The sequence below is a fragment of the Microcaecilia unicolor genome, chromosome 1, assembly GCF_901765095.1.
Source record: "Microcaecilia unicolor chromosome 1, aMicUni1.1, whole genome shotgun sequence".
Taxonomy (NCBI): domain Eukaryota; kingdom Metazoa; phylum Chordata; class Amphibia; order Gymnophiona; family Siphonopidae; genus Microcaecilia; species Microcaecilia unicolor.
Window position 1 is genome coordinate 300,923,154 of NC_044031.1, and position 26,523 is coordinate 300,949,676.

Below are 26,523 nucleotides of genomic sequence, written 5' to 3' on the forward strand. Positions count from 1 at the left end.
CAACTGGATTCCTGGAACAGATCATTTAAATCTTAGGCATGTTAGGCATCTTAAAATCTATCCAGTCATTATGCCTCCAAGCAAATAGAGGCTCTGTTAAACACCCCCCCCCCCCCCCCCCCCCCCCCCCCCCCCCCAAACAATCAATCCTAGACAAGCTCCAAAAGAGCTCTGAAAGTTTGAGAAACCCAGAATATTACTGCTACCTATTCCCTGTCTGGCCTCTTCCTTAAAACTAGGGGGGAAAAGATTAAAACATTTTGTAAGATAGGCCCAAGTCTCTGCCTCGAAGGAGAGTTAATAAAAGCGTAGGTGGCGCCAGCATATTTCTGTGACTGGGAAACTTTCAGCCAGAGAAAGAGCTATAAACAAGGCGACCGCCCCAGCACCTGACAGACCGGTCTCACGGGAAGCAACTATACACACAGCCGCAGAGCAAGCCTGGCCGAGTCCCTCACTGACTCTCCCACCTAGCAAGGTAGGTAAGTGTAAGCGCGCAATCTCCCGTCTCTCTCTATCTGCGCGCACTGTCAGCCAGGGGTCGGAATGGGCTTAGCGCTTCTCTCTCCATATCTTGTTAATATAGGTGGGAAGCGGTCAGTGTGCCGGTCGTGTCCTAGTTGAATCCTTTAGGAGAGGGACTCTGTCTGTACCAGATCTGGTAATCTGACCACTACTGTCCATCGATTCAGTTTTAAAATCTTCGTGGAGAGGGGAGGGGAGGAGGTCGACTGCACTTCCAGCCCTCCCCCAAGGGTGAACCTGGAGTCGGAAGAGGTCGGACTCGGGCGAAGTGAGAGAGCTTTTTGGGTTTGTTTCCTGTGTTGACTCAGCTTCGAAGCACCTAAACATACCTTCCCTATTCTTTCCTTATGAATATTGGGTTTTTCCTTCCTGTTCTCTGGCATCTCGGTTGGGAGGGTGCTCGTTTAGCTACTTTAAGAAGTCACAGTATTGTAGGAATACATCATGTATATTTGTGAGCCGCTAAGGGGATAGGAAGAAACAAAATGCCAGTAATGTCCATAAAAAATGAACTCTGTACTTGTATGAATCTTGATAAACATGAAGAAAGAGAGCATTTTCTGCATTATATTCAGGTGGGGCTAGGCCTAAGCAGCAGAATAGGGTGGGTGGGTTATAGGAGCCATGGCCCCCAGCAATAGTTTGCCCGACACAGCATCAGGAACTAGGCAGCTTGGGCAAGGCAGGAGATTGGTTTATTTGGCCCCATCCAACCAAAAAGATGTTGCACTGCTCCTGGCACTAGCTACTAGGGTGTACTCAATAAATAAGCCCCATATATGTTTTAGGGCTAGGTTTACTAAAGTGCAGGATTACTGTAAAGTGCAGGATTAATGTTAACACAAATTACATAAAATACAACCTGTACTAAAAATACGATGTATTGTGCTAAAAAATCACCTTGTTTTATCTTATATAAGGAAAAATGGTCTCCTTTGTTGCCTTACTTTAAAGATGTAAAATGAGAAGTGTTCTTATTGCAAACAATTGTGATATATGCATGAATTGTCTTAAATCCTCAGGGCCAGTTGCCTTAATGCTGGAAAATCTAACGAGAGGTCTGTACCTGTCGTTGGGGCTGCGCAGGATTGAAATGTTACAAAAAAAAATCTGGGAAAAAAGTGCTCGTCAGGGATGTCCTTTATGGACGTGCTTCACTCAGCTGAGAGACCTGGAAGTCTCTCACAGTGCATTTAGCTCAGCCCCCCCCCCCCCCCCCCAAGGTCATCCTTCACTATATATAAAAAAAAAAAAAAAAAAAAGACGAGCTGTGCCTATGGACGTCCTTCGCCGCCGCTTGAGATCGCCGCCTCTCTCCGCTGCATTGAAATGACAGCTTCCCACAGCCCTGACCTCCCCGCTATCCTTTGCACCCCTGAGGCACTGCCACCGCCGCCGCTCCTCTCCGTCTGCCACCAGGCCGGGCCCTCACAGCGCCTCTCACCTCCGTGTGAAGGCGCTGCAGCAGGCAACAGGTGATCACCTCCCGCCCTTCGGACTTCCCTCCTTTCCTTCCTGGCCCGCCCTCGTCTTACGTCAGATGAGGGCAGGCCAGGAAGGAAAGGAGGGAAGTCCGAAGGGAAGCGATCAGCTGTTGCTTGCTGCAGCGCCTTCACACGGAGGTGAGAGGCGCTGTGAGGGCCTGGCCCGGTGGCAGATGGAGGGGGGAGCAGCAGCGGCGACGACCTCAAGGGGGGCGGCGGGGGTGGTGCCTCGGGGGGTGCAGAGGATGGCGGGGAGGCCAGGGTTGCGGGAAGCTGTCATTTCAATGCAGGGGGGAGCGGTGGCGATCTCGAGGGGGGGGTGAAGGACGTCCATAGGCACAGCTCATTTTTTTTTTTTTAATATATAGTGAAGGACGTCCATAAAGGACATCCTTGGCATGCGCAGATCAGCCAGCATAATGCTTGGCTGCTCTGCACGTGCTCAACCGGCCGACTGGCCGACTGATTAATGATGGAATAGAGAATGCAAGTGAGCTACAACGAGCAGCTCATTTGCATTCCTGTTCCTTGATGCATGCCCGTTCCTTACCAATTTGCTAAGATTGTTTAGTGCATCTAGCCCTCAGTGGGGTTTTTGCTCTTATCTTTCTCCTTCTTTCTCCCTCTGTCTTCTTTAAGCTCCTAATGTTGAATCTAAACTTTATAGTTCATTGCAGTGTATTGTATTACTATTACTGTTATCTGTTATTGTTCTTTGCAACAAAATTAATAAAAATACAGTGTCAGCCATGCAGTAAGGTGGTAATATTGTAAACCCCCTAGTGGTGGAGCAGGTAAATACAATAAGTAAAGAAATAAATATATAGGAATGTCACAGTTTCAAATAGGGTTCCCAAATAAACTCCACGCAACCAAGGGATTTGACAAGAAAAATATTAAATATTAAATGGTAAAATAAATAGAAACATTTGGATATATTCCTTAATGTTGGTACCAATTGTTAAAGTTTGTTAGTATTAAGTAAAACTAGTGCAAGGTGTTAAATACTTTGTGATGTTACAAAGGCAATAAGATGTTCAAAACTACAATTACAGTTATCAAGACCCCGACCCCACTTCTGCAATAACACAAACCATCCCAAACATGTACACAACCCCAATTATTGTACTCAGATCTGATATATATATATATATTTTTTTTTTTCAATTTGTGTGCACACAATAATGTTACCGGTGTATCAAATCTTTGCTAGCATCACTGCTCTCTTGCGTTGGGTACCTTGGTCTTCTCCACATCCACGTCTCCTCGGTTGGCAAAGTCAGCTCACCGGCTCAGGAACTCCACGATACCTACTTCTATGACTCAAAGAACTAAAAAAATGAAAACTCTTGACTCCCTGTGCTCGGTGTGTGTGCTACCCTAACCTCAATCAGTATTTCCTTTGGCAAGGGACCTTGTGGGCTAACTAAATTCAAATAAAAAAATAAGCAAGGGAAATTCCTATCTAGCCCTCCCAATACATGACCCCTTTTCTTTTATTTTGTTATACACCCTCTACTGAAATTGATGGACTGCTAAACAAAACCTCCCAAAGGCTGGCCCTTAACTGCAGTCACTCACAGGGCTTGTGGCTTAGGCTGGGTAGCTCCTTCCCCTGGGCAGGCTCGCTTAGGTGTGGACACTCGAACCAGCAGGCTTCTGTGCTGGATCCTCCTGAGGCAGACACGCTGAAACCAGTTCCTTTGGAGTCTGGGCACTCAGTGCGGGGGGGGGGGGGGGGGGGTGGTCTCTCTGTCTCTCTCTCTCTCTCTGTGGGGCTTCTTCCCTTTCTGGATAGGCCTCTTCTTTACAGGACAGACAACCACACAGCTGGCTTTCTCCTCTCTGGGCAGGCAAGCACACACACGGAGGGATGCGCTGGGTGGACTTCTCTAGGATTCAGGGTCCTTGCTATGCTGCTCTCTCTTCAGCCCTGCACTGCTCCCAACGTGTCCCAGCTCCCCATTGCGGTCCCTCTTCCTACCCTGCTTCTCTCTCTGCCTGAGAAATGGCTGTGGCTACTGCTACAGCTCCTCTTCTTGGCCCCAGCTCTCCTGTTCTCCTGCAGCTTGGCTCCTCTTCTGCCCCCGGCTCGCTCTAGACCCCCTTCTCCTCCTCCTCTGTTCCTGTCTGCTTTGGTGCCCTGCCCCTTACAGGACTCACCAGTTCTATCTCTTCATCTGGGGCTCGTCAGTGGGTCCTTCTCTTCCAGCCTGCAGCTCACTCCTGGTTCGACTTGATCTTCTCCTCCAGGGTTGCCAGGTGGAAAATTTTTTTCCCACCCAAACCAGCCTAAATCCAGCCCAAAACCCGCCCAAACTCAAACCCCGCCCCTGACACCCCCACCCCGTGTCATCACCCCGCCCCCGCCGTCATCGGCCCCGCCTCCCCCGTCATCGGCCCCGCCCAAAACATCACTAACCCCGCCCAAAACATCACTAACTCCGCCCCCCGCGGCCGAAAAAAACGCCTGAAAACCGCCCAAAAGAAAAAAAAGAAGCCCAAAAATCCGCAACCCGCCACGGGCAAAAATTTCCCGCGGCGGGTCGTGGAAAACCGCCCACCTGGCAACACTGGCTGCCTCTCTTGCCTAAGCTTGCTTTTCTCTTACCCAGATTGCCTCTGGGCTTGTCTTTCTCCTGCTGTTCCACCCCTCCTGTCCCCTGGATTGGCTTGAAATTCACGCCAATCTATGGGTCAGGCTGCCTCCTGCCAGCTCATTGGTCCAAATTCATGCCTTTTACCAGATCCTGGCTCCTATTGGCCACCTTCCGCACTGCCCCTCAGGCTCCCAGCTCCCCCTGGGGCCTCAGACAGCCAATCAGGAGCCTTGTAACAGACTTCACTGCACATCCCCCCAAAGTTACAAACTCATAAAATTTAAACACACCTCTGGCATCTATGGGCACCTGAGTTCTTAGTTTTATTACAGTGCTGGAGCGTTTTAAACACTTTAAACATTTTAACTAAACGTTGTCAGTGCTGTTTCTGGGCTGCCCTGAGCCCTCTGTACCTCCCTGTCCTCTGCAAGGTGCCCCCCTCTCTCTGGGAAAGGGGGGGGGACAAGGTAAAGGCTTATTTTTTTCTGCATTTACAATACCTTTTAGTAATCAAAGTTATAGTGCTGTCTTTTGTTTAAAGAACTTGTCTTTATTTTGAGGCCTTCACTGTGTTTTTGATAGCTTTTGTTGGCTCTAGGTCCATATTTGCATGCTCTTCACTAAATCCAAGACTCCAGCTATAATAATTGGTGAACTTTAAACTCATGGAAGCATCACCTTTGCACAGGGAAACTCTTGAGTATTATATCACTGGCCGTTCTCTCTCTTTAGTTTGGACAAAATGTTTTTTTAGGAATTAGAGCAAAGAGCAGTTAAAACTAAACAGTTGTTTGTCTGAATTGTGCTTAGCCATAGGGGTGTAAAAGCTTTTACTCTTTTGTTTATCTTGGTGGCTTCATTTTAAAGTACATGTTATTTTACAATATGCATTAGTAAAATCACTGAAAGAAGAAAAACTAAAAATAACCATCTTATCCCTCTCTATTTAAACATCTTCTCTAGATTCTTATCCTATCCATGGGTGGAAAAGGGAGCAGAAGAGAGGCAGTTTTTCCTGACCACCAGTGCTGTATTCCAAAGTGGCAGTGGTCTGAAGTCATCTGGTGCTAATTTGGAATATGGCCCTGGTGGTGCCAGAGCAACATAGAATCCATCCTGTTCCATTTTCTACCCAAACATGGATAGATCTTGGGCTAGTAAGAGGTAGACAGGTAGATTGCTTTTTTCATGCCAGAGCAGTGCTTTAATTAAAACAAAATGAACAAGAAAAAGAGGTCACATGTCGCCATGCTCGAAGGAAGCCGCTAGAGTGAGCTTCTCTGGCCCCCGGTTGTCTCCCCCAAGTTTTTTTTTGGGCATTTCAGACCTCAAGTATTTTATTCTTTTCTCTTCACAATGTGTTTAAAGTAGGTAGTAATTGTTTTAGCTGGTCGGCGGTTATATGATGGCGACAAGAAGCTCACACAAGGAATAGCTCCGTGGCAAGTCCATGGAGGACAAGATGGCGCCGCCCGTAAGCCCACCCGGCCCCACGGTGTCATCGGCATGGATTGCCGAAATCACCTCAGAAATGTCGTCAGTTTTGGAGGACTTGCTGGAACGCCGGCTAATACCTGTAGACTAGAAACTGTAAAGAGTACAAATGCAACTAGAAGATCTTTCCCAGGACTGTGCAGCCTTTCAAATGCGCGCCAGCCAAGTGGAAGACAGAGTAACTGCTGTAGAAGAATCACAGGAACCCTTAAAACAAAAACTGCTTACCTTGGAAGAAAAAGTGGATGACCTGGAAAACAGGTCCAGGAGGAATAACTTGTGGTTAGTGGGGTTCCGGAATCTATAGCAGATAAGGAGCGCAACGCGTTCATGGTATGGTGGATTTCTAAAGAACTACATCTCCCAGAGAGCCTTGGGTCATTGTGTATAGAGCGGGCTCATCAGGTGGGCCCTCAACAAGCTGCTTCAACCAAGCCCCGTGTAGTCATCTTGCGGGTGTTAAATTATGTTCATAAGCAGGCTGTGTTGCAAGCAGTCCGATCGGGCAAAGCCTTAACATATGAGGGTCAGCATATTCGGTGCTTTCAGGATTACTCGGCTGGGGTAGCAGCAAAGTGTCGAGCTTTTTCCTCTCTTTGCTCAAAGTTGTTTACTTTGAAAATCAGATTCGCTCTTCAATATCCAGCCAAGTTGCGGATTGTTCATAATGGTGTTACACAAGTTTATGACTCAGCAGAGGCCGCCCAAGAGTTCCTGACACAGTTGGAAGAAGTGGAACATGGAGATCGTCAGCCGTGGCGGCGGGATGGAACTCATTTCTAGCAGGTGCCTGCTTGATAGATTGTGTCCTTTTCGGGGGCAAAATTTATTTGAGTTGGATTTACTCTCATGAGAATAAAGTAGCGATGGACAGATGAACACAAGATCTGGGGATCCTGATGCGCTACCACCTTGGTTCACATCGAGCAGTTTTCTCGAATCTCATGTCTTTGGGTAAAAAGCTTGCAGACTAGACCGGTGCATTTAATGTTGACTCTGGACTTGTGGAAATTATATATATACTAGTAAAAGAAGCCCATTTCAGAGCAAATGAAACGGGCGCTAGCAAGGTTTTCGTCACCAACACCCCCCTCCCTCCCTGGCCAACCCCTTCGTTGTTCTGGCATTGCTCCGCCCCCAACGTCATGATGTTTGACGCAAGGGCGGGGCCCAGAGCGATTTCCCACCCCCCGCCTCCCTCCCTGCCAACCCCTTCGTTGTTCTGCCATTGCTCCGCCCTCGAGGGCGGGGCCCGGAGCGATTTTGGTGGCTTCACCACCACGAACCTTCGAACCTTTTTGAAGGAAGTCAGAGCTTGGCTTCACTGACGTCAGTGTCCTCAGAACGTTGAGGGTGAGTTTTATTATAGTATATATATATATATATATATATATATTTTTTTTTTTTTTTTTTTTTTTTTGGTCCTTTCAGCTGAACTAAGTTTTGAAGAATCAATGTGTTAAGGGGGATACACAGGGGAGGTGTTTGACGTGCAAGTTCATATGAGGGGAATTCAGTTCCATGGGGATTGGGTTGGTTGGGAGAGGGATGGTAGGGGCAAGGGGGATGTTAGGGGTATTTCATGTACCTGGTTTTACTGGATTTGGAGGGGGGGCTGTTCTAGGGCTGGACAGGTTGACTCAAGTCTTTTTGGGTTGTGGAGTAAGGATGTACCAATTTGAGTGGGAGGGATGGTGGCTGGGGCATCCCTTCTGGTCCCTGTATGTGTTGTCAGAGTGTATAATCAGATCTCAGGAACTTGGGTGATGGAAAAGATTGTAACTTAGAAAGTTGGGGGGATTAATTCACCCATAAAATGACCAAAGATGTTGCAACACTTGCATAGACAAAAAATAGATATAGCCTTACTACAGGAGACGCACCTGAACCAGGTGGAGCATGCCAAACTCAATTTTTTGTGGGTGGGAAAGTGTGTAGCGGCCCAGGCCCAGGGGTAAAAGGGGGAGTCACTGTCCTGATCAAAAAGGGATTGGTGGCTGCAGTTAATTCCCTCTCTACAGACCCTGTGGGTAGGTATGTTATTGTGGAAGCAGTGGTTAATCAGCAGAAATTGCTCATTTGTAATCTGTACGCTCCTAACAGCTATGACCGGAGCTTTTATCAGCGAGTAATTAATCTTCTTTTGCAACACCCACATACAGTCCTAGTGGTAGGCGGGGACTTTAATGCGGTCAGGGATCCCCATCACGATAGATCGATACCAGGGAATGTAGCATCTTATCTTTAACAAGGGCTTGCTGCAGTTGAGTCAGCTATTGGACTTGGTAAATGTATGGCGATTGTTGCACCCCTCAGAAAAAGATTACACCCATCTCTCATGTGCACATTCTACCCAATCCCATATAGATTTATTAATCTCGCACCAGATATTTGGGGGGGGGGGGGGGATTTCCAAGGCAGAGATAGGGCCCTATGCCATTTCAAATCATGCCTGGATATTGATGGATTGGATGATAAATCCTACCATTAATCACTACAGACGTTGGATATTTCCTCTTGAACTTTATAAAGATCAGGTCCTTAAGGAATGGCTTCTCAGCTGTTGGGAATCATATGGGACCCATAATATAGAGCACCTAGCTGATCCTATCTTGTATTGGGAAGCAGCGAAGGCAGTACTCAGAGGGGAAATTATAAGCCACTCTCACTTTGTTAAAGTCACCCGAGATAGGGAGATTTTGAGGCTGGGTGCGCAGCTTTGCCGTGCCCATCAGCATTTTGGTCTGACTCAGGTGGAGGCTCATAAACAACGAGTGTTAGATCTTCAGGTTGCCTTGAATGAGCTTTTGCATCAGCGTGCACATAAGTCTCAGATGTATTACCGATATATGTTGTACAGGCATGGTAATAAGGCGGGCAGATTGTTAGCGTGGCTAATTCGCTCTCGGGGGGGGCCCTCGGAAAATCTTAGTTCTTAAGGAGGAGGGCAGGAGTTATTCTCATTCAGATGAAGCTATCTGTAATGTTTTCCAGGCATTTTATAGTGACCTATAGGCCTCACCACCGTATATGGGGCTTCCGAGTCACTTGTCAAGATCAGGAGGCGGGGCTGGTGGTTGGGAGGCAGGGATAGTGCTGGACAGACTTGTACGGTCTGTGCCAGAGCCGGTGGTGGGCAGCGGGACTGGTGGTTGGGAGGCGGGGATAGTGCTGGACAGACTTGTACGGTCTGTGCCAGAGCCAGGTGGTTGGGAGGCAGGGCTGATGGTTGGGAGGTGAGGATAGTGCTGGGCAGACTTATACGGTCTGTGCCAGAGCCGGTGGTTGGGAGGAGGGGCAGGTGGTTGGGAGGCAGGGATAGTGCTGGGCAGACTTATACGGTCTGTGCCCTGAAGAGCACAGGTACAAATCAAAGTAGGGTATACACAAAAAGCAGCAAATATGAGTTATGTTGTGGGCAGACTGGATGGACCGTGCAGATCTTTTTCTGCCGTCATCTACTATGTTACTATGTATCTTGAGAACCTCATTCTTCCTATGCTCACACAACTTGAACTAGATCGTTTTAACGAGCTGATACAGGAGGATGAGGTAGCTCTGGTGATATCCCGTAGCCCATTGCTAAAGGCTCCAGGACCAGATGGACATCGAGCTGAATTTTATAAATTGCTCAGCGCTGAAATTATACCTGTTCTTACTACTTTTTTTGAATACAATGGTGAATTCGGGGTCCCTACCCCCAACACTTAATCAGGCACAAATTATTGTCTTACTTAAGCTGGGGAAGGACCCGTCAGAGCCGGCCTCTTATCACCCTATCTCCCTTTAGAACTATGACGCTAAGTTATTGGCGAAGGTCCTTGCTAATAGACTGGCTCATTTGCTGCCTCGCCTTATTCATGAGTCCCAGGTTGGGTTTGTGGGTGGTAGATCTGTGGCAAAAAACCTTCAGAAGATCCTGGCTACCCTGGAGCACGGTCATCACTATAGCTGACCATTGATGCTAGTTAGTTTTGACGCGGAAAAGGCCTTTGACCGGGTGCACTGGGATTTTCTCTTTGCCGCCCCGGAAGCTTATGGGTTTTCGTAACGTTTCATTTCGGCCATTAAGGCTCTCCATTCTAACCCTAGTGCTAAGATCTTAGTTAATGGGATGGAGTCTCAGAGTTTTCCTATTTTAAGAGGAATGCGACAGGACTGCCCCCTTTCTCCTCTTCTCTTTGTTTTGTCATTGGACCCCCTTATTCGGGATGTTATGGGAAATCCCTTGATTGGGTGAGTTCAGTTAGGCTCTCAGTGTTTTAAGGTCGTGGCTTTCGCGGATGACCTTTTGGTACATCTTACGAATCAAGAGAGTCGTTGCCGACGTTTCTTGAGGTGTTTCGGGAGTACAGACACTATGCTGGATTTTGTATCAATTTAGCTAAGTCGGAAGCGTTGTCCTCATCACCAGCTCTGCGTAGTGCTTGGGGCCCGAATTTTCCTTACGCTGGGCGGATAGTTCTTTTAAATATTTATGAATTTGGCTCACTATAAACGTTTCATCTTTATATCACCTTAATTTTTCAACCCTACTAGAGGATACTAAAAAGCAACTGGATTGCTGGATGGGCCGGGTAAACTTGATAAAAATGGTTGTCTTCCCACGGTCGTTATATGCCTTACAGACGCTGCCCCTTCAATTCTTGCAGCGTGATTTAAAGTCTGTGAAAAGACTGTTTAGTCGCTTCTGTTGGGCTCGCAAAGAAACAAAAATTAATCAGGCTGTAATGAAAGGCAGTTGGAACCGGGGGGGGGGGGGGGGGGGGGGGGGATGGGTTTTCCCAATTTGCATTTATATAACCAGGCATGTCTTCTCCGTCACCTGGGAGATTGGTTTGAACACTCACGGACATATACACCTGTAGTATTAGAACAAATGTATTTTGCTCCCCACAATTTTTTCTTTGCTGCATCTTACGTCAAGTCAGATACTAGGGCATTTGAAGGGCAGTGTGTTGCTTAAGCCGTTATGTGAGGTTTGGCAGCTGTTGGTATGGAAACTGGGGGGGGGACCCATATGTCTCTGATCAAATACCTATTAGAGGCAATCTCACATTTGCAGCCGGATCGGACAGTCCGATTTTTCTCGTTTGGGAAAGGGAGGTTCTCTCCATCTTAGAGCATTTATTGAATGAGAGAGGTGAGCTGATTTCGTTTGAAGATATACGAGCACGAGTGGGATCCTCCTGGGAGAATTGTTTCGCACATGTAGTAGTAGACTGGTGAATCCTGTTTCATATCTGGAGAAAATTCAGAGGCGTTACTCCATTTACTTCATAGTCCCCAAAAAAGGTGGCTCCTATAGGCCCATTCTGGACCTCAACGGAGTCAATGAGTGTCTGCAGACACCTCACCAGTGGTGTACCTAGGGTAGTTGACACCCGGGGCCGGTCATTTTTTAACCCCCCCCCCCCCAAATCCAGTACTAGGCATACCGAGAATACAAAACACTCAGGACCTATAGAGCAATTCTACCATACCATAAGCAGTCATTTCTATGAGTCACACAAGGAAAAGGAAAGCATCTTAAACACTACAGTGAGCACTAGAACATCAATTCACCTATTGTAAAACGAAAACAGACAGATTAGTACAGATCGTCGATCCTGCACAGTCAATGCCAACCGAAAGCCATGTCTTTTTCACAAACACAGATACACCCTAATCCACTATAGAATAAGTAATCATAAACTTTCTATTTAGACAAAAATTAAACTAAACCCCCGATGCCAGTCTCTGCATACAATGCAACACCACAGAAACAGAAAATGTCCCCTAGTACTGTGCAAAATATAAAGACAGCAGATGTAAATTTGAAAAAACTAACAAATACCAATCACCACTTTACAAATTAACAAATAGAAATAAAACAAATACAGAAAATAAAATAATACCATTTTACTGGACTAATACATTTAGCTTCCAGAGGCCAAAATCTCCTTCCTCAGTTCAGTACAGTATAGTGCTGTTACAGTATCTTATCCTGACCTGAGGAAGGGGGGTTTGTTCTCTGAAAGTTAAGTCAAAATGTATTAAAATTAGTCCAATAAAAAGATTACCTTATTTACATGTTCTATTTATAAACAACACAGCTACAATACTATATCCTAAAGCAAAATAATAAAAATATATATTTACAGTTTGTTGTCTCTGGCATAGGCGGTCGGTGGCCCAACTGTTTGGGGAGGCTAAAGGGGGCGGGGTTAGGGGTGGGGCCAGGGGTGGGGCTTACATCCATAATTGTCTGACAACACAGAAAAAAAATAAGTAAAAATAAGTCACAATTAATACCTTTTATTACATTTAGATATTAAATATGTATCATATGTCAAAGAATAAAGTGGTTGCTCAAAGCATGTCCTAACCACAATTGCTCAACTGTAAAACACTATGCACAAATTTATGCAAAAACACACTCAGAACCTTACTGTACCATAACACTGGGCACACCCTAATAAACCAATAAACTACCCATACGGAAAATGCAGACCGTCAACAATATGAAACAAGGGATCATAATATCACAATTCTCATGTAGAGCCACAAAACACTCTTTTAGGGTGGATAGTGTTCACAATGAGCTCCTTTTATGAACGACTATATGTAGATCCTTCAAGAGGTAGTGTGCCATGATTTAGGCTCTAAAACCCTTTCTGATGTTTTGGTGCCACCTCAGTAAGGCCAATACACAATCTCTCCATTGCAAAACACTATACACAAACTTGTGCAAAAACACACTCATAACCTTAGCAAACCATAACAGCACTAATTCCAAGGACAGGACGAGCTACAACCTTATGCGTGGAAAGGCAGCACTGTAATTTCACTGGGCTCTAAAACACCAGTACACAACCTAGTGAAACAAAAAAAAAAAAACCAAAATGGGCTGTAAATACTACACACTAGTAGAATACTGCACCTTGATTACACATGAAAACCACATGACACAACAGATATGAAGGCAAAACTGGAAAGTTACCTCAAGAAGTCAGACTCAGCATGCAGCAATACTAGAAAAATTGAAACTTACATGCAAAATATCACAGATGCACATTTCCAAAAGCTGACATATTCCAGTTAATAAATTCTGAATAAAATACTTTTTTCTACCTTTGTTGTCTGATCATTTAGTTTTTCTATTCGCTTTGGTCCCAGTGTCTTCTGTTTTATGCAGTGTCTTCTTTCCATTTGATATTTTTTCTCTCACCATGTCCACCATCCTCCTGTGTCCTTATGCATCCTGTCTACCATCTGTAGCCCTGTCCCTATCCTTCAGTATCCTGATCCAGCTCTTAAATTCAACAGTTTTCCCTCCATCCATATCCAGCATTTCTCCTCACTCCCCCCATCCATGTGCATATACTTCCCTCCCCTCCATCCATGTCCAGTACCTTCCCTCTTTCTCTCCTACCATTCCATCCAGTGTCATCCCTCTTTCTCTCTCCATCCTTCCACCCATTATCCTCTCCCAATCCTTCCGTCCATTGTCTTCCTCTATCTCCCCTTCCTTCTAGACAGTTCTCTCTCTTGACCCTTTTCCATTCAGCATGTCCTCTCTCACCCCATCCTTCCAGTGTCTTTCCTCTTTCCCTCCGTACCAGTTTCTTCCCTCCTTCCAGCATGTTTCCTCTTTCTCCCTCCTTTCATCCAGCCAGCATTTCTCAGTCTGACAGCTAGGGTCTCCCCCAGTTTCTCCCCAGCAGCTTCTCTCTCTCTCTCCTGCCCATGTCCCCTCTTTCTCTCCCCATCTCTTTCTGGCTCTCCCCTGCTTTTTTTCCATGTCCCTGGCTCTCCCCTGTTGTTTTCCATGGCCCCTCTGTCTCTCCCCATCTCTTTCTGGCTCTCCCCTCCTTTTTTTCCATGTCCCTGGCTCTCCTCTGCTCTTTTCCATGGCCCCTCTTTCTCTCCCCATCTCTTTCTGGCTCTCCCCTGCTTTTTTTTCCATATCCCTGGCTCTCCCCTGTTCTTTTCCATGGCCCCTCTGTCTCTCCCCATCTCTTTCTGGCTCTCCCCTCCTTTTTTTCCATGTCCTTGGCTCTCCTCTGCTCTTTTCCATGGCCCCTCTTTCTTTCCCCATCTCTTTCTGGCTCTCCCCTGCTTTTTTTCCATGTCCCTGGCTCTCCCCTGTTCTTTTCCATGGCCCCTCTGTCTCTCCCCATCTCTTTCTGGCTCTCCCCTGCTTTTTTTCCATATCCCTGGCTCTCCCCTGTTCTTTTCCATGGCCCCTCTGTCTCTCCCCATCTCTTTCTGGCTCTCCCCTCCTTTTTTTCCATGTCCCTGGCTCTCCTCTGCTCTTTTCCATGGCCCCTCTTTCTTTCCCCATCTCTTTCTGGCTCTCCCCTCCTTTTTTTCCATGTCCCTGGCTCTCCTCTGCTCTTTTCCATGGCCCCTCTTTCTTTCCCCATCTCTTTCTGGCTCTCCCCTCCTTTTTTTCCATGTCCCTGGCTCTCCTCTGCTCTTTTCCATGGCCCCTCTTTCTTTCCCCATCTCTTTCTGGCTCTCCCCTCCTTTTTTCCATGTCCCTGGCTCTCCCCTGCTCTTTTCCATGTCCCCTCTTTCTTTCCCTATCGCTTTCTGGCTCTCCCCTGCTCTCCTTCTCTCTCCTCCTACCGTTTCCACACGTTCTGTTCTCTCCCTCCGGCCCGAGCTTCTTTACAGCAGCTGACAGAAGAAGAAAAAGAAGCGCGGGGCCGCAGCAGCGTTCAGACATGCGCTGTCGGCTCTGCCGGTCCTCTGCCCCCGGAACGGGAAATTGACGTCACGGGGCAGAGACCGGCAGAGCCGACAGTGCATGTCTGAACGCTGCTGCGGCCCCGCGCTTCTTTTTCTTCTTCTGTTATGCTGGCTCCGAGAGAAGCGGCGGCAGCAGAAGATTTCGTCGTCGGGAGTCTCGGGGTACATTTGGAGATGGAGGCAGGTCGGGCCGCCGCGAAGCTCACAGCTGGGCTTTCTCCCATCAGTCCTGAGCTTCAGCCCCCAGCCACTTCTCCCTGTCCCCTTTTCAGCCCCTAGTTTCAACCCCAGCCCTTTTCTCTCACCAGTCCTGAGCTTCAGCCCCAGCCAGTTCTCCCTGTCCCCTTTAAAGCCCACAGTTTCAGCCCCTGCCCCGTTTCAGCCCACAGTTCTAGCACTAGCCCCCTTATCCCAAATACCCTCCTTTTCAGCCCCCAGTTCCAGCCCCCTTCATCCACCACATGCTTTGCAACCCCCCTTTTCAGCCCCAGACCCATTCTCCCACCTGCCCCAGGCATGGACCCATTCTCCTTCCTGCCCCCTTGTCGGACCCCAGTTCCAGCTTCAGACCCCTTCTCCCCTCTGAGCACCCCCACCCCTCCCCAATCCCCTTTGCCCCTGTGAGCACCCCTCTCAGCTCCCCCACCCCTCCTTAGTTCCCTTCTCCCCTCTGAGAACCCCTCTGAGCTCCCCCACCCCTCCCCAGTTCCCTTGTCCCCTCTGCGAACCCCTCTGAGCTCCCCCAGCCCTCCCCAGTTCCCTTCTCCCTTCTGCGAACCCCTCTGAGTTCCCCCACCCCTTCCCAATTCCCTTCTGCGAACCCCTCTGAGCTCCCCCACCCCTCCCCAGTTCCCTTCTCCCCTCTGCGAACCCCTCTGAGCTCCCCCACCCCTCCCCAGTTCCCTTCTCCCTTCTGCGAACCCCTCTGAGCTCCCCTCACCCCTCCCCAATTCCCTTCTCCCCTCTGAGCTCCCCCACCTCCTTCTCCCATCTGAGCCCCCCCCTCCGTGGAGAGCGACAGAGCCTTCTTCTCCTGCCACCATCCTGCGTTTTTTTTAATCCATGCAGCGACGCAGGCAGCGCCTCGTGTCTGCCCTGCTGTGTGCTGTCAAAAAAGAAAATCGCTTCGCCGGCGTCGGGCCTTCTCTCGCTATGTCCCGCCCACTTTTGAGGTAACTTCCTATTTCCTTGAGGGCGGGACATAGCGAGAGAAGGCCCGACGCCGGCGAAGCGATTTTCTTTTTTGACAGCACACAGCAGGGCAGACACGAGGTGCTGCCTGCGTCGCTCGCTGAATGGATTTAAAAAATAAACGCAGGGTGGTGGCAGGAGACGACGTAGCACCCTCCCACCCACCGACACCCGGGGCGGACCGCCCCCACCGCCCCCCCCCCTTAGTACGCCACTGCACCTCACGTCCATATGGAAACACAGAAGTTGGTCATCGTGGTTCAGCTGGTTGAGTCCCTGACCTGTCTGGACTTGGCAGAGGTGTATCTCCCCATCTCCATCAGGGAGCACCACAAGTGCTTTCTATGGTTTTGCATTTTGGTCAGGCACTTCCCGTTCAAACCCTTCCCCTTAGGTTTATATGCCAAATTAGGGGGTTTTTTTTTTTGGTTTTTTTTAAGTCAGCTTAAGGCAGATGGTGCAGGCTATTGCCCTCTGCCACCTAGACAACTAGTATTTCTATATGGGTTGACGTGCTAGGCTAATATCCTGATCACATACGCTGCAAAATATGCTAGCTGGGAGAGAACAATGCAATTTTTGGGAAAACTACACTCAGGTCAATAATAATTAAAAAAAAAAAAAAAAAAACCCCACTGACTACTGCAGGCGAATTAGGCCTTGATATTCAATATTGGGTCATGTCCAGGCACCAATGTCAACTGTCTGGGGGCCATGCCAGCATGTACTGGCCACTGGATCTTATGTGGGTCCCAGCTGATATTCAGAGGAAAGGGAAATAGGTGCTCTTACTCCCCCCCTCCATTTCTGACTTCCCTAATCACCCCCGAAGCAAATAAGATGTCTGAAACCCCCCCTCCAATCCCTGTAGCCTCCTGGACCTACCTTATGGTCTAGGGGGTTGTAAGGGCAGGAATGATGCCAACTCACTCCTGCCCATTAGCATTCTGGCCTCAAAATGGCTACCTCAACCTCTAGTAGCAGTTTTGCGGCATTCACTGGTATCACTCACTAGTACCTTGAGGCTGCCACTAGAGGTTGTAGTAGCCATATTGAGAATGGAGCTGTGATGGGCAGGAGCAAGTGGGCAGACCCCCTAGAGGACTTAAGATCAGCATCTACTTGTCATTCCTTTAGAAAGGAATTCAAAGCTTGTGTTTTGCAGAGATACAGTATTTGCAGTGAAGTGTAAGTGTTTTATTATTATTATTTTTTTTTTTTAGTTTGTACGGATTCTAGTTGCTGGATTGGCTTGTTTAAGATTATTTTTTTTATTTCTACTTTTCTTGCATTCTTAAGTGTTATGCATTTTATATGCACGATTGTATTTTATAATCTTTATTAATATAACACTGTGCTATAATCCACCTCAAACTAAGTGGAATAGAAACCTCAAAAGTTAAGGCAGAGGTGTAAGACAGTGGGGGGGGGGGGGGGGGGGGGAGGGGCAGGACCTGGTACATTTTTTTGTTTTTCTTTTTTTTTCATTTCATTTGAAAAACAACCAAATGGAACAAGATGAAAAACTGTTTAGTGCACACCTCCTGTAAAATACTAGGAGTGTGCTGTCATATTAAAATTATAAGAAAACCAATCATCTTTTTTGTTGTTGCCCTTCCAAAATTCATAATAAAAACTAACAAAAACATTTTGTCAAATTTCCACAGGATTGGGCATTCTATAGGTGAGAGGGAATTATGTAAGCACAAAATGTCTAATTCTGGAAGAAGTATGCAGACAGACAAAACGCCACCATCTAACCACTGGAATAGAGCCAGCGAGAAGCAATGGGACAGACCTCACAGAGACAGTGAGAGGCAGTGGGACAGGCAACAAAGAAACAGTGACAGACAGAAGGACAGACACAGACAAGAGAGGAGCGACACAAGGCCACCTTCATCAAATGGAAGGTATGTTTTCTTGAACAGAATGATTTTAGCTTTTTTGTTTCCTCCAGTATAATACATTTAAAAAAATTACATTAAATTAAAAAAAAAAACTCCCTCTCATTATTCATTTTGGTTCATGATAAATGAATTTTGTGCATAATAAAACCATTTTATATGCACTAAATCCATTTAACATTCACTAAAATTTAAAAAACTAAATTAAAATATAGCATCCACAGAAGGACATGTAAATTACTTAGAGGCCCTTTTACTAAAGAGCATTAAGAGCTTAGCTTAGCACATTCTAATATGGGACTTTCCAATGCACGAAGCCCAGATTATGGACCCTTTTACAAAGTCATCGTAAGGTTAACGTATGGGTAGCGCAGGGCGAAACAGAACTACCGCCAGGCATTCACAGGCACCTGCAGTAGTTCTGAGTTTCCCACGTTCCATTTCCCACGCTAGAAAATAACTTTTATTTTCTAGCCAGGGGTGGGGAGTATGTGTTCCCACAGGTAATTAGGCAGTGCAGGCACATTGCCATGTGCTGTCCAACTACCACAGGAGTAGCGCTTGAGCCCTTAACCACATCCTAAATAGGAGGCAGTAAGGGCTCAGGTGGTAATGGCCGCGCACTAATTTGGAAATTAGTGTGTGGCCATTAATGGCAGAAATAAAAATGATTTTTAAAGTTTCTTAGTAAAAGGACACCTTAATGTGGCATTTTTTTAGGGATTTTAATTTTTTATTTACATTAATGTTCCATTAGCACATGGTATCCATGAAAAAACAAGAATACTTACCACCTCCTATTTAAGAGGCACCAAGTATTCTGACATAAATCCTTTGCTAAAGGAAACAACAAGGGAGGTCCACACCTTCCACAGAAACGCAAGCATAGCAACCAAGGGTGTAAGCAAGACCAAGTCCAAATGACCAGCCCAAGCAAGAAAGTAAGAGCGTCAAAACAAGTTTATTGGGACCCAACAGTATGTGTTTCGGCAACAAGCCTTCCTCAGGGGTCTAAAAACATAAAATTTAATGTACAAAATTAAAACATAAAATCATAAAAACAAAGATTTAAATCAAATATAAAATATAAGAGTAATAGTAATAACACACATGACTATAAGGAAAAAGTATAAATAAATAAATATATATGTATATATAAAAAGAAGCAAAGCTATAAAACTAGATAATTACATACCGAATAGCTTGAAACTACAACAGCGACGCAGGGAGCATAGGAGTGCTAATAAAGCATAGACAGGATAGAGCTGAAAAGAAGTAAAGAGGGATAAACTATATGCCCCAAATGAACGGAGTATAAAGGACAAACTGAGGAGAGAAAGAAACTGCAGCCAATAAAGGAAACAGGATGCTAGGAATTATTAAGAAAGGGATGCAAAATAAGACCAAGAATATTATTATGCCTCTGTATCACTCCATGGTGTGACCTCACTTTGAGTATTGTGTTGAATTCTGGTCACCGTATCTCAAAAGAGATAGATGAGAATTAGTAAAGGTTCAAAGAAGAGCAACAAAAATGATAAGAGGGTGGAGCTCCTCTCACATGAGGAAAGGCTACAGAGGTTTGGGCTCTTCATCTTGGAAAAGAGACAGCTGAGGTGGGATATGATTGAGGTCTACAAAATCCTGAGTGGTTTAGAACTGGTGAAAGTGAACTGATTTTTCACTCTTTCAAAAAAGTACAAAGACCAGCGGACACTCAATAAAATTACAAGGAAATCTTTTTAAAACAAATAGAAATTGGTTTGGGCATGCTTGGCGTCTGAAGAGCATTAGGCGCCATTACCCTGACCACCGGCAAGTGTCCCATCCTGGCAGAAGCCGTAGAAATGTTTATTTACAAGTTTGTAAGTCGATGCCCCTGATGACGCTATTTGCGAAACACAAATTTGTGCAGGGCCTTGGTGAGATTAAACCAGTCGTCAGAAGTTGAGAATTGCAAGATTAACAACTAAAGAAGAGACAAAGGATGGTGGAAGACGTGTGTAGACACACGTTGTAGAGACTTTTTGATTGAGAGAAGGCCGGATCACCAAACACATCACTAACTGAACTGAAAACTTTTTCATGCCAGATAAGTTTATTATCACCTATGAATACAATGCAGGACTGTGATCATTGCAGCAGAATTTGAACTTTTTTTCGTTGTTGGAGATCTTGTACGTAATGCAGTTGAATATAGTATGAAATGACAATATGAATAAGACACTGTAAAATATGCTGTGATGTTGGGAAAATAATAGAAGAAATGGTATTGGCAATCTGGTAATTATGTGATGATGATGATGTATACACATAAAGGAATCCTATTCAGAAGGAATGGATCCTAAGGAGCTTAGCCGAGATTGGGTGGCAGAGCCAGCTGGTGGTGGGAGGCGAGGATAGTGCTGGGCAGACTTATACGGTCTGTGCCAGAGCCAGTGGTGGGAGGCGGGGCTGGTGGTTGGGAGGCGGGGATAGTGCTGGGCAGACTTATACGGTCTGTGCCAGAGTCGGTGGTTGGGAGGTGGGGCTGGTGGTTGGGAGGCGGGGATAGTGCTGGGCAGACTTATACGGTCTGTGCCAGAGCCAGTGGTGGGAGGCGGGGCTGGTGGTTGGGAGGCGGGGATAGTGCTGGACAGACTTATACGGTCTGTGCCCTGAAGAGGACAGGTACAAATCAAAGTAGGGTGTACACAAAAAGTAGCACATATGAGTTTGTCTTGTTGGGCAGACTGGATGGACCATGCAGGTCTTTTTCTGCCGGCATTTACTATGTTACTATGTATAAAACAGAGTAGATCTGGGAGATCAGTCCATTTGATTGTTGAGGTATTTTGTAGTGTTTAAATTTGTATACAAAAATAATAATAAAGTGGAGTAAGAATAAAAGTGTTTGATAACATTGAAAAAACTTGTGGAATAGTTACTTAACATAGAAATTACATCCGTGTAACTAGTTTAAAATCTTGATACTCATTTGAAAATAGATTAATGAATATGCATGGCAGAGATTTGCATACAGTGGAGCTGGTTGACATGCAAATCTGGGAGTGAAAATTGCTGAGGTGATGAAATTGCATAGACCATATAGAAACAGATTTTCAATAACATGTAGTAAGTTTATTAATAAAACGAAATTTTGTTCAAGATATGCCTTTTACTGCTAGGGCTGAAAGCTATGTCTCTTTAACAGTTAATATGAATTAATGAGATTGCTGCAGTTCTGCTTTCATATGCTTCTAGTGAATCTAAGGGGATTCTCTAGTTAATATGGCAATGCTATATGTGATGTACAGTTAACACCTTGTGTTTTGTACCTTTATTATAGTCTATTTTAAGAGGAAAACTAGACAGCCAAAAGTATCTGATTTTTTTTTTTCAATAGGTAACTTATGCTAGATTCAGACCCCCATTGTTCAAAGTAGTTCAGTGTCCACAGCGATTTCCCTCATCAGTTCCTCTTAGGTGTTTTTCTTTCTTATCTGATGTAGACCATTACCCTCGCGAGACATTCCACGCAGTCATCACTCACGACCATCCACCGTTCGTTCAGAGCCACACTCGCGACATCGTCTGCCAGCCTCTCGGTACCATGGCTCTGCTTCACAACGTCTCTACCCTGAGAAACAGTCCTGTTCGGAAAAATGCTCCAATATGTGCTCCAAGACAGGTATGTGCCCCTGTTAGAGCTATATGGTCTGTGCATGTCTGCTGATCTTCTTGTATTCCTTCCTGACTAAAGGAAACTTAGAGGCAGATGCAGCAACCAAACGTAAAAAAATCTAAATCGTTAAAGTCCCTAACGATTTTAAAATAACGAAAAATGCACCAAAAAAAAAAGTCACACATGCTGAGATCGGTAGTGAAACGTACAATGTATCAAAGAATCACAATACACATCGGTCTGGACCTCTCGTTAGGACAGCTCCGTGGCAGGAAAAAGTGTTAAGTGAAAAAATAAACAAACTTTGAGCCAATCCCAGCGCATTAGCAGAGCTAAAAGCGCTGTGATTGGTCCAAAGGACCTCAGAAAACACATAAAAAAATAAAAATAAAAAAAGGATCGGGAGGGGGCAAGGGCGCTCATCAGGAGCGTCCTGTACGGACGGCCTTGCCCCCCCCCGCTGCTCCCCACTTTCCGCCGCTCCCCCCACCCCGAAAAAGCAAACTTCTAGAAGCCCCTGCCCCCCTCCCTTCCTCACTACTCTCACCTAAGCTCCGCCTCCCGACATCCTCCGTCCGTGCCCCGCCCCCTTTTGGGGTCGTCGCCGCCATTCCCCTCCTCCATCGGGCCCCCCTTCCTCTTACCGGGCCCGTGCAGCGCCTCTCTCCTCTGTCCGAAGGCGCTGCACGGGCAAGAAGAACGCTGAATCAGCTGATGCCTGCCTTCGCCTAGCTTCCATAGAGCGTCTTTCTCCTCCTGAGCCCGCCCCTGTCTGACGTCAGTAACCTACGTAGATTACTGACGTCAGACAGGGGCGGGCGCAGCAGGAGAAAGACGCGCCATCGCGAAGGCAGGCATCAGCTGATTCAGCGTTCTTCTTGCCCGTGCAGCGCCTTCGGACAGAGGAGAGAGGCGCTGCACGGGCCCGGTAAGAGGAAGGGGGGCCCGATGGAGGAGGGGAATGGCGGCGACGACCCCAAAAGGGGGCGGGGCACGGACGGAGGATGTCGGGAGGCGGAGCTTAGGTGAGAGTAGTGAGGAAGGGAGGGGGGCAGGGGCTTCTAGAAGTTTGCTTTTTCGGGGTGGGGGGAGCGGCGGAAAGTGGGGAGCAGCGGGGGGGGGCAAGGCCGTCCGTACAGGACGCTCCTGATGAGCGCCCTTGCCCCCTCCCGATCCTTTTTTTATTTTTATTTTTTTATGTGTTTTCTGAGGTCCTTTGGACCAATCACAGCGCTTTTAGCTCTGCTAATGCGCTGGGATTGGCTCAAAGTTTGTTTATTTTTTCACTTAACACTTTTTCCTGCCACGGAGCTGTCCTAACGAGAGGTCCAGACCTCTCGTTAGTTTTCCTGCCTTTTTCCTGCGTAAAGGCAATCGGAAAAGGTTAGTGCATGTCGTTTCAATGGGGTTTTCACACTAATTGCTCATCTCCATTCCGTTTTCGTTAGCTGCTACTGTCGTCGGAAAATAGGCTTAAGTGCATGGAAAGGATAGGAAATTCTTCCCTGAGGGCTCATTTAACGATGAAAAACGTTTAGTGCATCTACCTCCAAGTTTGGTCAAAAGCTTTGATTTTGTGATTGGAAGATGCACTGAAAAGGGGGAGGGGGAGAGGGGGTAGGCTATGAGCTTTTCTGTCACTAGGAAATGAGACTTGGATAGGAGGAAGAGTTATGATGAATGGGACAATTCTTCTTCCCTCGCTGCCCCCTCCCCCCCTCAAAAAAAAAAAGAGGTGGATAACAACCAGCAGTCAGATTTTTCTAAATGTTTATTTTTCAAAAAAAGGAGAAAATTATCTGCTTTTTGGTGCATTGGTTTTCATTCCAGTCCTCCAGGACAACCCGGCCAGTCAGATTTTCAACACATTTAGAGTGAGATATTAGCATATCCTGCCTCCATTGTATACAGCTATCTCTCTCATGCATATTCATTATGGATACCCTGAAAACCGGACTGGCCAGGTGATTGTCAAGGACTGGATTGAGAACCACTGACTTGGGTGGTGAGAAACAACAATGACAGGGTTATTAGTAAAAGCCCAAGTAAATATATTTGGACTGAATATTTGGTAGAACCTGTCTATTTCATTATCCAGTGAATCCATTGTCTAAAACAGTCATCCTCTTTGCACTGACTGGGTTTTAACTATGGTTACGCCTTCCTGGAAGCATAGGCTGCTTGGGTCATAACATAAGATGTACAGGTTGATCTTTAATCTTCTCTTCCTCATATTTGTAATTCAGGATTGATGCCAATATTGTGTTTGTATGCGCTATATTCTTCATTAGTCTTTCACTGTACAGCTCTCAATATATTCATTGTAGCAGGTTGTGGGTCATCTGCCAACAAGAAGAATCCACACAGTAGTCCCCTGGGTTGCTTCAGTGCTCTGGAACAAGCAGAGAGTTCTCTCCTTCTCACAGGATAGGTCCTCAAGCATGGGTGGCCTTGTTGGGCTTATAATGAAAAACAACAGCCTTCCCTGCAAGGTCCTGATTCTAGGTATCCTCCTCACTCATGTTGAACAAGACAGGCACACAAATTAGAGCACCAGACGCACTTTGGCAGTGGTTCCCAAACCAGGTCTTGGAGACACCCCAGCCAGTTAGGTTTTCAGGATATCCAACATGAATATTTATATGAGAGATTTGCATGCAGTGGAGGTAGTATATGCAAACATCTCTCATGAATATTCATTGAAAGTTATATTCTAGGTATACACTCAATAATTGGTTGCAATTTGTATGTCATACACTCTCTTCAACAACCGTTATATTTAATTATCAATCTTTATTAAATGTTTAATTCAAATTTTAGTCTTGTCATCCATATTTTAAAACCTTTTCACACAAGCCACCATTCACACCTCACTCTTACTTTCATTCATACTAAACAGAATAACTTCATCTCTATTAAACATTCTAAAAATCAAATATTCTCATTTTCATGGAGGAAGTTTGCATTAGTCTATAATGTCCATTCTGGTCTGGATTACTCTCAGAAATACTTATAATCTAAGGGTTAGAGTAACGCACACAGTATATGCAAATGGGGCAGTAGAAGAATGCAATTCAATCCTCTGGTTCCCAGCTTAGTCCAAGTCTTCCCAGAGCTCTGCCATTCTCATTTAAACATAAAATAAAGTCCTTGCTGTGTTTTACTCTAGTGGAGCACTTTAAACTCTTATCAATTCTTATTGTGGTTTGGGGCCTTTTCCACTTTGGTAAGTCTTGAGACCACTGACAGCACCTCCCCATCGACTAGGCACTATCCCCTTTCCTCAAAGCTGTCACCACTAAAGAGCAAGTAAATCCTTATCCACAGTTAGGATTGTCTGTTCCCTTCCAATTTCCATACCTCGTGGTTTCACTAGAGCTCTTGCATCAGTGCAGTCCATATATTCAGAATCGGACCATGGCTGATCCTTGGGTTCCTCAAGCATTAGTATTTCCATACTCTCTTCAGGCTGTTCAGGGAAAATGACTCCTGATTGCCCTCTTTTTCCCCTGTGTGCATATGGACGTCCCTTCCCCTTCCAGCCTTGCTTTGGTTCTAGCACATATTGCTTGGTAACCCAGGGAAACTGGGACTCATATGAACTCCACCCCCTCCAAATTCAGTTGTTTTAGTGTAGTCATATTTAAGGTAGGTGGGTTTCTCATCTAAACCCTCTATCCCAGTGGTTCCCAAACCTGGTACTGGAGGTACCCTAGCCAGTCCGGTTTTCAGGATACATACAATGAATATTCATGAGAGAGATTTGAATGCACTGTCTCCACTGCATGCAAATCTATCTCATGAATATTCATTATGAATATACTGAAAACCTGACTGGCTGGGCCTGGGGTTGCCTCCAGGACCAGGTTTGGAACTACTGCTCTGTCCTCTTCCTTGATCCTCACCTTGTTTCTCTGTCCCACAGTGCTCCCTCTTTCCCCTCAGTACATTATCCTGTTCAGTCACCCATTTTACTTCTTTATGTCAGCAAGCAAACTAATTGATTTTTTTTTTTTGGTGTAGCAGTACCTATGGAGGCCTACAAGCTCATTTTCAAAGCACTTAGCCTCCCAAAGTTCCATAGAAACCTATGGAACTTAGCCTCCCAAAGTGCTTTGAAAATATGCCTCTTAATGGTAGTGCACAAGAAAGCAGTACATATAGTATACCTGCTTGCTTATCCCTCACAGAAGTCGCTCCTCCTCTTTCTGCAGTGCATGCCCAGAATTCCTCACTAAACCTGAAGTCGGTCCTGCAAGAGGAGTAGCCACAGAAACAGTGAGCATGTGTGGTTTTCTGTAGGGCCCTGTGGTATGTGCTGTCTGCTCGTTTACAAGTATCTTGCTTGTTTGGATACTAGTGTTCTGGGAGTCCTGGTAAATATTTGGACTCTCCATTGAAGTCTGTATGCTCACATACCTTGTAAAAATGTTGGCACCACCTTCACCTGCTCTTGCTTCACTGTTCTAACGGGACCTTTGGACTGATCGAAATTTGTGTTTCATATCATAGGAAATGCCAAAGGTTTAATTCTAATAGGTGTGTAAAATGAACTGTTTTAAATATCTTTGTTTCAGTTGTGGTTTGTTTTATTTCATTTATCCTAAAATAGAAAGTGAAACAGTAAAAAGGAGAAGGAAAAAATCCCCAATACAAAATAAAACATGGTCAGGTTCAGAACCTTCCCACTTGCTTCTTGGCACAGCCAACCTGTGTACATAAACTTTTATCTTGGGCCACCTTCTGCCCACTCCTAAGCTAAGGCAATAGCTACAAAACCCCATTACCCCCAGCAGAGCACTGAAAAGCCCTTTGCTGGCTACCCTGAACAGCCATCTCTGATGATAATTCAGTGTTGTCAGCTATCCTGTATAGCCAGCGTAGGTTTTCAGAGTTATGCTGGAGCACATAAGACTTCTATTGGT

At 45.9% G+C, this 26,523-nt stretch overlaps 1 protein-coding gene across 3 annotated transcripts in view; it reads left to right on the top strand.

Moving 5' to 3' along the window:
* Positions 1-386: 386 nt before the first annotated feature.
* Positions 387-26,523, top strand: part of LOC115472973 (MARVEL domain-containing protein 3-like) — a 53,507-nt gene continuing 27,370 nt past the window's right edge. The window contains exons 1-3 of one of the 3 annotated variants that reach the window (XM_030207554.1): positions 387-482; positions 17,698-17,940; positions 21,426-21,604. In XM_030207554.1, coding sequence (XP_030063414.1) covers positions 17,741-17,940; positions 21,426-21,604 — 379 coding nt within the window. In that variant the 5' untranslated portion in view covers positions 387-482; positions 17,698-17,740. Of the gene's footprint in view, positions 483-17,687; positions 17,941-21,425; positions 21,605-26,523 lie in introns of all 3 variants that reach the window. The other 2 variants (XM_030207539.1, XM_030207547.1) reach the window with 2 other exon arrangements.